The sequence below is a fragment of the Schistocerca cancellata genome, chromosome 1, assembly GCF_023864275.1.
Source record: "Schistocerca cancellata isolate TAMUIC-IGC-003103 chromosome 1, iqSchCanc2.1, whole genome shotgun sequence".
Taxonomy (NCBI): Eukaryota; Metazoa; Arthropoda; class Insecta; order Orthoptera; family Acrididae; genus Schistocerca; species Schistocerca cancellata.
Genome location: NC_064626.1, coordinates 706,124,864 through 706,136,909, shown reverse-complemented (window position 1 = coordinate 706,136,909; position 12,046 = coordinate 706,124,864). Strand labels below are relative to the sequence as shown.

The 12,046-nt window shown below is 35.7% G+C and overlaps 1 protein-coding gene across 1 annotated transcript in view; it reads left to right on the top strand.

The window, feature by feature from the left end:
- LOC126184735 (CUB and sushi domain-containing protein 3) overlaps positions 1-12,046 on the top strand; it is a 556,957-nt gene that overhangs the window by 528,750 nt on the left and 16,161 nt on the right. The window contains exons 12-15 of the mRNA XM_049927276.1: positions 5,591-5,825; positions 5,921-6,094; positions 6,310-6,489; positions 9,441-9,677. Of these exons, the coding sequence (XP_049783233.1) occupies positions 5,591-5,825; positions 5,921-6,094; positions 6,310-6,489; positions 9,441-9,677 (826 nt within the window). The remainder of the gene's footprint in view (positions 1-5,590; positions 5,826-5,920; positions 6,095-6,309; positions 6,490-9,440; positions 9,678-12,046) is intronic.

Sequence of the window (12,046 nt, the reverse complement as noted above, 5' to 3'; positions counted from 1 at the left end):
CCACACTCAACGTCCTCTTACTCATTGTCAACTTTATGTATGTATTCCAACAGTTTTTTGTTACTGGAGGCACTATGTTATCCCAAATTCAGCATTTCCTTCAAATCTTCACTATAAGTCATTCTTGTCATCAGCATATGATTACCTGGTACAGTTTATGTGATTCTGAGTAATTTTAGATAGGAGATGTTCACAGTGTTTATTAACCGTGTTACAGATTTCACATTGTTGTAACTGCAAGAATAATATGAAGAACAATGAAAAAACTGAAAAGTTAATAGATGGCAATGTACCAAAAGTCGCACTTACTTGAGAATCACTCAGTATAGTAAGGAAAATTCAGAATATTATCATGACATGATAAGATCTAGACAAAGCTTTTGTGAATATACACTGGAATAAGTGCCAATAAATCATTAGGAGTGAGGATGAAGTACAGAGGTGGATGAATCATCTGGAATAACTTCAAACACCAATAAAACATAACAGTCCTACACAGGAAACAGATGTAAATGCTCCAAAAAGCTGTTTTAAAAATAAAGAAAGCAAACGTCAAACCATGAAGTGTAGCTTGTGGCAAATTAAAAATTTGCTGAACAGCAAATTTGGGGAACACAAAAAAAGTGAGAATTAATGCTGCTTTTCAGACTGTAAGATTACACAAGATGACAGAATACCATAGGATTAGATTAGTGGAGATAAAAAGTTTCCTTCTATGAAAGTAATCTGCCAGTACCCCACCAATAAAATAAAATAAAATGGAGCAAGCACTTCCTGATCTGTGTGTCTGGAGCATAGTATTGTGTGGAAGTGAAGCATGAACACTGGGGAATTTAGAGGAGCAGAAACTGGAAGTATCTGAAATGTTCTTTTAAGTATCATAAAAATTAAGTAAACAGACAATGTCTGAGAAGAATTGATGCTAAAGTCATAAATAACACTTAAGTGAAGAAAGACAAAATTGATTAAGAATTATTTATTTGGAGCTTGAGGAAGCAATGTAGAGAAAAAAAATAATGCAAAAGTAAAAAATTTGAATTTGTAACATCCGTTCTCAGGGAAACTGTATTAATAGATATGCAGGTATAAAAATATTAGTATTGAATAAGAACTGGTTAAAGATGGCATCAACACAGTTGTAAAACAAGAACACAAAAGATATAATGTTTTGTCTTATTAGGGCACATTGTTTACACATTATAGTGACTGACAGTTGACATGGGATGCAAAAGAATGCAATGTGCTTGCATTGGTACACTAATATAACACTGTGGACTATAGCTTGCTACTGTATACCCAGGCAAACCACTGTCGAGTTGAGTATGTAATTATCTATCACAGGAGGTTGCTGGTGTACACTGGACAGGAGAAGAAAAGAGAGAAAAATAGAAAGAAAGAAAAGAAAGGCAACAAAAAATGGTTCAAATGGCTCTGAACTCTATGGAATTAACATCTGATGTCATCAGTCCCCTAGAACTTAGAACTACTTAAACCTAACTAACCTTAGGACATCACACACATCCATGCCCGAGGCAGGATTTGAACCTGCAACTGTAGCGGCCACGCAGTTCCAGACTGAAGCGCCTAGAACTGCTCGGCCACACTGGCTGGCTGAAAGGCAACATATGTTGCGCTTCTATTCTTCAAACTTCATAAGAAAACACAATATTTAAATATAGTAAGGAAAGTTCTCAAAGTCAACATAGTCCCATACCGAGGAAATGAGCCTAGGGGAGCAGATGCAGGAATCCTGCATCTGGGTTCTGGGCAATGTCCTAGTGGAGGTGTTTTGTTGTTGCCCTCCTCTGACCTATTCTGAAGTGTCAAGTGTGTATCTGTTTCTTATGGATGACTGATAAGTGCTTGTGCAGTGTAGTGTTGGGTTTGTGTTGTTATGGATGAAGGGAAAAAAAAGAGGATGAAACCTGGTGCCACCACATAACATACTTCTCTCAGGAAGCAACAAGGTGACTATCAAGCTTAAGATTCCCATCTGACAGGTGGATCACCATCAATAGGGTCACATGTCCTCACATCACAAAACATTGTGGAGACATTTGGAATTTTACCCAGGACATTGGTGCAAAAGCTGGTAATTAGGAACTTGCCACCACCACCTCTTATGGCCAGCTAATAGCAGGGAAAATTTTGCAACATCGGGATTTGGACTAGCTTACCTACAAGTCGAGCACCACCATAAAAGCATGCATTAGGAACCTTAGCTGTGTAGGCTGGTTAAGGAAATTGCTAGCTGAATGTAAATAAGTTTGGAGCAATGGAGACAGCTCGCTAAATATTGGATGTGTTGAATCACTGACAGCCATGCAAAAAGAATAAAAACTTTGCTAGCTTTCAGATTAGACCTTTAACAAGCTAGAGCACTCAAACTTATCCTATCCCATCAGTGGCAGGGCCACCTGTGAAAGCGGCCATGCCATATACCAGCTCTGTCATAATTTCTGTGTAGCATTTTATATGTGCATAACCACAAATTAGCTATACACAATGATGAATGGCCACCGCCAAGTGTGGCAAAGAGCAGAGTTGACTGCCCTTGGTGGAACACACTAACAAGCACAACATGGGTGATTTGAATGACTGTATCTCAACCCATACCATCTGGATCCCTCCTCTCAGCACCAGTTTTTCTGGACTACACACTTGGGAGTTATCCTTGCAACACATCCTCCACTCGTGTAATCCTTCTGACCTCAATCTCCAGTAACACACAGCACCTACACCCTCTATACAAGGCTGTCACTGTCCTCTGTCCAGTCACTTCCTCATAATCCACTCCCTCAGATCATCATCATCATCATCATCATCATTATCATCATGTACCACAAGAACTCACTGGCTCTGGCATCCACATATTATATTCCTATCATGTGCATTTGCTGCATTTCCTCTTGGATCCCTATCCTGTACCCCCACTACCTCCCTCCTAGCCATCAATTACCCTTCCCCAACCACTTCTCCCACTTCCCCGTTCTTTCTCCCTCTACCCATGCCACTCAAAATCATCCATCATCCTATTCTACCAGTACAAAGAAGTGTTTACCTGACCAATTTATGGTAAATTGTAACTAATTTAGTGTTATTAGAAGACACCAATTATCCTGTGAAAGCTTATCAGCTTCTACAGGATTCAGTAATCAGCAATAAGTGAAGAGTCAAGGAATTTACTGCAACCCCTAGTATCATTCTCAAAAGGAGTGCAAAGACAAAATTAGACTAATTATAGTACACAAACTGTACTTTGTAAAATTAGTTTCTTTTCGTATACACAGCCTGTTTTCAAACATTCTTGTGAAAGACTGTATAGATATTGGGTCACAGTTATTGTATTTACACAACATTAATCCAGAAGGACAGCAGAATTTTGTTTAAATCAGAATTATATCTGATTTCAAGGGAACTGTTACAAGCAGGCAGATGGTCTGGCAGTGGGCTTACACTTATCCTACTTGCTAACAGGAATTTTCATAACAAATGGAGACTGATTAGAGGGTGAAATACTGGCAAAAGATGTAGTGTATTGGTATAGATATGTAGATGATATTCTTTGTATGTGGGAAGGTTCCACTAGACAACTCCAGAAGTTCTTGGAAAGTAAGAACCAGAGGCACACTAACAAAAAGGTCAACGTGGAGTTAGGGCATTCCTCAATTCCTTGACATCAATTAAAAATGAAAAACAGTAACCATAAATTTAAAATTTACTGAAAAAACTCCTTTACTGATACATTCATCCCAGCTTTCTCTCTACACTCAATAGCTTATGAGCATTACAAGCATGCAACATTCCACCATCTCCTTTCTGTCTTCTTGTCCCAAGATGACTACCAATAGTGAATTTAAATCCAACATTATTTGTAACATTCCCAATAAATAAACTGACAAAGCAAGCCAGATCACTGTTGTTTTCAGTGAACAACACAGGTAGACCAAAAAGGAAATAGTGCAGCTTACTTTTTGTAGGTAAGATTTCTAATAGGATAGGTAACATTTTAAAAGCAAAGCATCTCTCTGTATTTTTTATGTACCAAAGGCATTAGTTAGATGTTTCTTCAGTTCAAAGGATAAACACCCCTGTCATCATGAAAAGTGTGGATTATAAGACCATCTACCAAGAGTGTCAGTCCAGCTATAAAGGACAGACTAAGTAGTCAATCTGTACTAGGTTCACCGGATATCACAGGAGCTGGAGATTTAACAAGCCAGATTCATCTTTTTCTGAACATTGCTGAAACCAGAACCACAAATATGTAATAGATGTAGAAGTGCTATACATAAAGGGAAAGGGTGCACAGCTCATGCAATTAAAAATACTAGAAATTAAAATAATGGTATTATGAAAAGAATAATTGCTACTCACCATATCGTGGAGATACTGAGTCGCAGATAGGCACAACAAAAAAGACAGTCACAAAATTAGCTTTTGTCAAAAATAGATCTCACACACACACACACACACACACACACACACACACACACACATATGGCCAGTCAAAAAAGTTTTGCAAACAAGGCAAAAAAAGTGTTCCATTTAGTTGAAGCAATTTTACCAAGAACCCACAACTGAATCCTTTAAGAAGCATACTGAAGAATCATTTAAGCCATCATTGTACCTATGTACCATAAACAAACAGAATGGAAAGAAAGCCTATTAAGTGGTACATTGGGGAACCCCATACACTTCACTGTTATTTGGAGAGGTTGTATGTAGATGTAGCTGAAGTAATAAAGAAAAAAAAGTATGAAGTCTGAAAGCTATTATGCACATTATCAAGGAAATTGTATAGGTAACCATGAAGAAATGAAAACATTGGTATGGAATGAGAAGAGATGGAGTTGCATCAACACAAGAACAATACAAAAGAAACGTGCTGGATAGGTGTGAGAAGTATTTATCAGAGAAGACATGATTGCTCTCATATATCTTGTTATTAATGATTACTAGGGAAAAAATGTGACTACAGTGTAGAATGCAGCAAAAGAAGGTGAAAGTTTCACTATGATTTAAATCTATACATATGTATTAATTAATGCATGGTCTCATGATGATAGGAATTAATAAAATCTTCTCGGTGAGGTCAGGATGACATGTCAGTCATTTACCACTTGACAATGGCTGAGGAGAGCTTGGTCAAAAGCTCTTGACATTTTAACCATCTGATGTGGCTAGAAGCCCAAGAAGATTTTATTAATCTATACCATATTTTTAGACAAATTATTATAATTTATATTCATAAATGGAAATATGATGTTAAAAATAAAGACATAATCAAAACTGATTCTGTGAAAACAGTTTGTTCAAGCAGTTCTGAAGTAGTAATTTGACTTAGTGTAACATTTGGGGTTCAGGCATAAAATTTGAAATTCCTATTTTCATGTTTGGTAAATATTAAAAACCCAAGTAATTGCTTCCATGATTTATATTCACAATTATTTTTTAAATGGTCATAATTATGTTGTATGAAATTTTTGAAATTATTTTGTAGTGATGTTCTGGTGATACAAAGAACTGCTTGTTTATTTGGAGACCAATGTTCGTATAAAATAGATATGTGGTTTTAAAAATCTTCTAGGTCTTGTCATGCAGCCTTGGTGGGGAGTGGTCTGGTAAGGCTCCTACTTGTAAATTTGTTGACTGTGGAGCACCACCAAATATTGATAATGGTCGCTATAATCTAGTCAACAAAACAACTACACATGGAAGTATAGTAGAATATACTTGTGATGAGGATTATTGGATGGATGGAACAGAACGACAGACGTGCACAAGAGAAGGGAAATGGTCAGCAGATGCCCCGGCTTGTGTTTGTAAGTATACCTTTTCCCACCCAAAACATCTGCAGTATCAGTTATATGATCACAATATTACACATTCTGTAACAAACTCATTTATCAAATTACAGTGATTACCTGTGAGGAACCTGAAGTCCCTTCTGGAAGCTATGTAGTTGGCTATGACTTCAATGTGCATTCAACTATTGAATATCACTGTGAAGTTGGCCATATCCTCCGTGGACAATCCATACATGAATGTACATTAAACGGTGAATGGTCTGGTGAACCACCAACTTGTGAATGTAAGTTACAAGTATAACTCCACATGCCATATGTACTGAAAATGAGTCAGTAGTGCTACTGATTTAATTTTTATTTTGTTTATAGTGCACAGAAAGTATAACTTTGTACTTCATGATTAAAAATAAATTTGCTTTTGTAACAGTCAGCCCATTTGCGAACTGAAATAATTTGTAATATATTAATTTCTGAATAAAACACAACATGTTTTTAACAGATATTGACTGTGGTAAAGTTCCACCTATGCTTTATGGGTCTGCAACATATGTAAATGGAACAACTTACCTTGACAGTGAAATAACATACAGTTGTGTCCGCAACTACAGACTTGTTGGAGTTTCATCCCGACGTTGTCTTGAAAATTATCAGTGGAGTGATGAATCACCACACTGTGAAGGTATGTAAAATTTACTGTTCAATAACACACAAATGCATTTAGAAACATAATATGTTAAGATGTATGATGTTAAATATAGGAAGAAATCAAACAATAATAGATTTTACTGTAAATTATTGAAATGTGGATTATTGTTTAAAGATATGAGAGTCAAGATATAAATTCAAATCAATTAATGGTGCTGACAGACATAAATACTAATGCTCAGTGATTGAATATAAATAAGCAAAAAATATGTGGAATTTTTTATCTTCTAAAAGAGCGATCAATAAGGTAAATATATTTCAATAGATTAGACCTGTTAAAGGAGTTTCAATAGGAGCAGATGATGATAGTGCAGAACTTAAAAACATTAAATGTGTCACAGAAAAATAGTCCTTGAGTTTATTGGCTATCATATGGAAAGTAAGGAAAATAAAAGCTTACGATTTTGAAATTAAGAAAGAGGAGACTTGTTTGAAAAGAAGAACCAGAGTTTTAGGTACAGGTGACAAAACCAAACTAACAGTAATAAAGAAGAAACTAAGGCTCTACATGCAAATATATCAGGTGCTGAGATGAATTTGTAACTACAGTGGAAGATAATAAAGGGAAGAAAGAGTTTTTATACAAAATGGATGAAGAAAACACAAAAAATACTTGTCATGGCAAGAAATATACAGAAAACTGTGGACAAGAGGAAAAAAAGAAACAATATGCATGGCATTTTGGAAACAAACAGGAAACAGAAGAAAGGTTAGTAGATTTAAAAGATCAAATGAAACTAAATGATTACAGATACCTTTTCCAATCTCAGGATGTACTGAAAATGATTTAAAAGAGATTAAGCAACTACAATGCAATATTTAATTCCATTAAGTGGTAATGAAGGCATTAACAGAAGTGTGTTACAGGTCTTTATTACTCAGAAGAGGGCAATTCAAAAGTGGTCCATTTCCAAAAGAAGCAGATAGGGCGGTCCCCACAAACTTCCCAGTTGATGTGAGTGAAATAACTTACAGTTCCAGTTTTAAGAGTGAAATGAAGAAATTCATTTCCCCCTTTTGAAGTTCAAGCAACTTCTGAATGCACAATGGATACATCTTGGAAAAGAATTACTCCAACAGGTATTCTTCAAAAGAAATACTCCACCACCTTATGCGATGCAATTGGGCCTGTGGATTCTGGAGAGCCCAAACCAGATTACAGGAATGAGTTGTAGTATTCTGAAAACCACCTTTAAAAATTTAGATCCAAAAGGAAATACCTTCTTGGAACACTGAACATAAATTCCTTTTTAAAAACCAAAACTTAAAATGACTCTCAAAAGCTGTAGATAAACAAAGAATTTCTGTTTAGGCCTTACAGAAAACAGGGTACACATACAACAGTCCTATGGAATATGATAAGTACTACATCTTTAAAGGGAAAGTAGGAACTAGTCACAAACAAGATATTCCACATCTAGGAATGACATTCACCATGAATTGCAAAGTGATGGACTCCATGACAAATTTTTATGCTCCATCAAAAAGACTGTCCTTTGTAACATTACGGAGTGGAAACAAAAATTAAGAACCCAGATAAGGTGGAATATTTTTGGCAAACCTTAGAAAATGGAGTATCCAAAATGCCAAATTAAAATATAAAAATACTATTCAGAGATTTTTAATGCTCAGGATGGAAAACAGAAAGCATTTTGAATAATTATCGAAGACTGCGCAGCACACGAGAGTACAACCAGAAATGTTGAAGGTTGATCAGTCTGTGAAAAGCTTTCAACTTAAAACTGGTGTCCGCATATTTCAAAAAGCTTCCCAGAAAACAAAAAAAAGAAAAAAAATCTTGGAGACCACTAAATTCAAATTTAGGAATGTCCCAAATTGACCATGTTGTGGTTTCAGGTAGAAACATTAAAGAAATAATGAAAGTCAAGATGAAGAATAGAGCAAATACTGAAAGAAACCATTACTTGATGACAGATAAAGTAAGACATATTTCCCAAGGCAAGACTAAGATAAGGAATAAAATTTAAGCTTGATGTACAGAAATTCTGCAACAACAAAGAACTCTTCCAGAATAAATTAAATAGTTTAGAAACTAGTGTGCTTGGAAAAGCACCAGTATTTAAAAAAATAGATGCCCCCAAGGAAACTGCACCATTGAAAAAGAACAAGAATAACAAATGGTGGACTTTGGACTGCAAATATGCTTTGTAGGAAGGACAGAGAGTAGGGAAAATGGTATAGTACAAAGAAAGAAGTTGATTATTTGGAATTCATACACCAAGGAAAGCAAGTGGCAAAAATTTTGAGATCACTAAGAGATATTTTGAAAAGTCTCTTCTACAAGACATTGAAGAAGTCTTCTAGAAAAATGACACTAGAAAGTGTTCTAAAACTTTCAAAACTAACTTGAAGAAGTATCAGCTGCCAAGTTCATGTTTTAAAAGAGAAAATGTTGAACTGTCTGTTAATAACAAAGAAAACTGTGAATAATAAGCAAAGTACTTTAAGAAGCTCCTCAATTTATCCAAATTCAAAACTGTCAGATAAAACAGAAATTCAAAATATAATTACACAATGAAAGTAATCCATTTTTGACAATATAATGTAATTGGATAGGAAAAAAATCTAATCACCAAGCGGCAGCAGGAGAACACACATATAAAAGAAGGTTTTACATATGCAAGTTTTTGGAGACAGTGGTTCATTCCTCTGGTGGAGGGGTTGAAGGGGGTGAAGGGAAAGGGCTGAAGAGGTTTAGGGAAAGGGGTAGAGTTCAGAAAAGTCACCCAGTACCCCAGGTCAGGGGAGACTTACCAGATGGAGTTAAAAGGAAAGACTGACAATCTGTCAGAGAGAGAGAGAAAGACAGAACCAAGTATTTACCTTGGTCACAATATATTACAGTTCATGTGTTGGTGTTGTTGATCTTTTTTACTTAATTAAAACATAATCACTGTATTCCAGAAATCCGCTGTCCAGAGCCAGTACTTCCACCTCACAGCATATTATCAGTAACAGGAAATGACCGAGTGTATGGCAGAACACTTATAAAAACTCAGGATTCAGCTGTTTCTGTGGCTACCTATAAAATTGGATCTCTTGTGAAATATAGTTGTGAAAGGGGCTATAAAGTTGTCGGTGAAGCTTTAAGTACATGTGAAGAGAGCGGTCAGTGGAGTGGTGAAGTTCCACAATGTCTCTGTAAGTAACATACATTAACTTCTTAAGGAATCCAAAATCTCACACATCAGAATTAAGTTCTACATGTTATTATAACACTTGGTCACAACCTTAGCATCAATAAGTACATAATGTATCCTAACAGCAACAATAATTTTGAATGAAGAGTCTAGAACAGGGTAAGCATATGACTGTCACAGAAATAACTGCTAATTAACCTGAGAATGAAGTAATGAACAATAGAGGACTGCTATTGTTTAATGTATTTTTTTAGTTCTTTTCCTCATATTTACTACTTAACTTCAAAATTAAAAGAGAAGACATGCATACATTCTTTTCTGCACTTTGCTAATCTTAGAGTTTGCACAAATATTGAGAAAACAATTGTGAATTGCAAAGTTACATTAACTGCTTCTTTTGCACTGAATTTTGTTGATAGAAACTTTATGTAAAGCATGAGTGACAAACTGCATTTTCTGTTAGTTTTATTATAATTAGTATTTTTTTTTATTTTAATATCACAACATTAAGAGGATAATGACTTAACTACTAAGTAATATCGAAGGTGTTGCTCCACAGTCTTTTGTCTGTTACACTCTGTTGCCACTGGAGGCTCTGATGTATTTACTATCACTCAGTATGTTAAAAAGGATTTGATATAAATTCTCTTTCTCATACCAGCGCAATCCAAAATTTGTTGCCGCATTAATAATTGTGTGTGCAAGTTGTGCTGATTGACTTTCTTTTCGCAACTGAGCCCCTCAAAAAATAATTCCTTTATCTACTTTTATCTCCCACAAGTAAGTGAAGCAAATTTAAATTTTAAGCAAGAAAAGTTAAAACAGTGGTATTTAATGTTTGTGTCAGAACTGACATAGGCCTTCCAGCTCTACTCAATAACTGGACAATAACGGGTGATGCTGAGGGAATTAGATTAGGAAATGAGACACTTAAAGTAATAAAGGAGTTTTGCTATTTGGGGAGCAAAATAACTGATGATGGTCAAAGTAGAGAGGATATAAAATGTAGACTGGCAATGGCAAGGAAAGCGTTTCTGAAGAAGAGAAATTTGTTAACATCGAGTATAGATTTAAGTGTCAGGAAGTCGTTTCTGAAAGTATCAGTATGGAGTGTGGCCATGTATGGAAGTGAAGCATGGATGATAAATAGTTTGGACAAGAAGAGAATAGAAGCTTTCGAAATGTGGTGCTACAGAAGAATGGTGAAGATTAGATGGGTAGATCACATAACTACTGAGGAGGTATTGAACAGAACTGGGGAGAAGAGGAGTTTGTGGCACAACTTGACAAGAAGAAGGGATCGGTTGGTAGTACATGGTCTCAGGCATCAAGGGATCACCAATTTAGTATTGGAGGGCAGTGTGGAGGGTAAAAATCATAGAGGGAGACCAAGAGATGAATACACTAAGCAAATTCAGAAGGATGTAGGCTGCAGTACTTACTGGGAGATGAAGCAGCTTGTACAGGATAGAGTAGCATGGAGAGCTGCATCAAACCAGTCTCAGGACTGAAGACCACAACAACAACAACAACAACAACTGGACATGGCTTAGCATGTTGTATGAGTGCTCTACCCTCTACCCCTTTCCTCAATCTATTTGTCTTTCCTCCTTTATCAAGGGACCTATTTATCTAAAGTTATGAGTGCTGTGTTCTGTTTTAGATTCTGCAAATAGTTCTGCAATTTACATCTCCTGCAGGCAAGTACTGACAATGGACTCTGTCTCTCTATAATTTTAATAGTTTTCACAGTGGAATTTCCTTCTCATGTGGCTCCTACATGTTAACTGACACTCTTGCCTCTCATCTGGCCCATCTTAACTGTTGCCTCATTTTCTCATCATAAATGTCTCTTATCTTTCCTACAGCACTATTTTTCCATTAATGATCTCTTTTTTTTCCTTCTAATTAACCTATGTGTTCATTTAAATGGCTTTCAACTACTCCACAACCGCTTACACCAGTTTTGTAATCACCCATTTTGCCTATTAATAGTTTAATATCAATCATTAATTTTCTTCCTATGGTAATGATTATTTTCTTTCTGCAGTGATTATGTTCTGTGTTTGATGATCTCCTCTCTGACAACTGTCTCTTTGTTTTGGTGACATTTTTCCTTCTTTTTTAGCAAGCAATCTTCTTCCTCTTTTTAGTCTTATTTGTTTTATTCAATCTTCACAGCATGCTTAATGACAATTTTTTCTTGTTTACCGTCTGTTATTATTCATTCTGTATGTACTCATTATCTTTTTGCCTGTGTACAGGGACTCCTTACTTTATTTGACACTTGTTTCTTGTTAATACCTATTTATCTTCTGCAAAAACATTCTCATCATTGCCAAGGTACAGTCTGATATTATTTTGCTAATC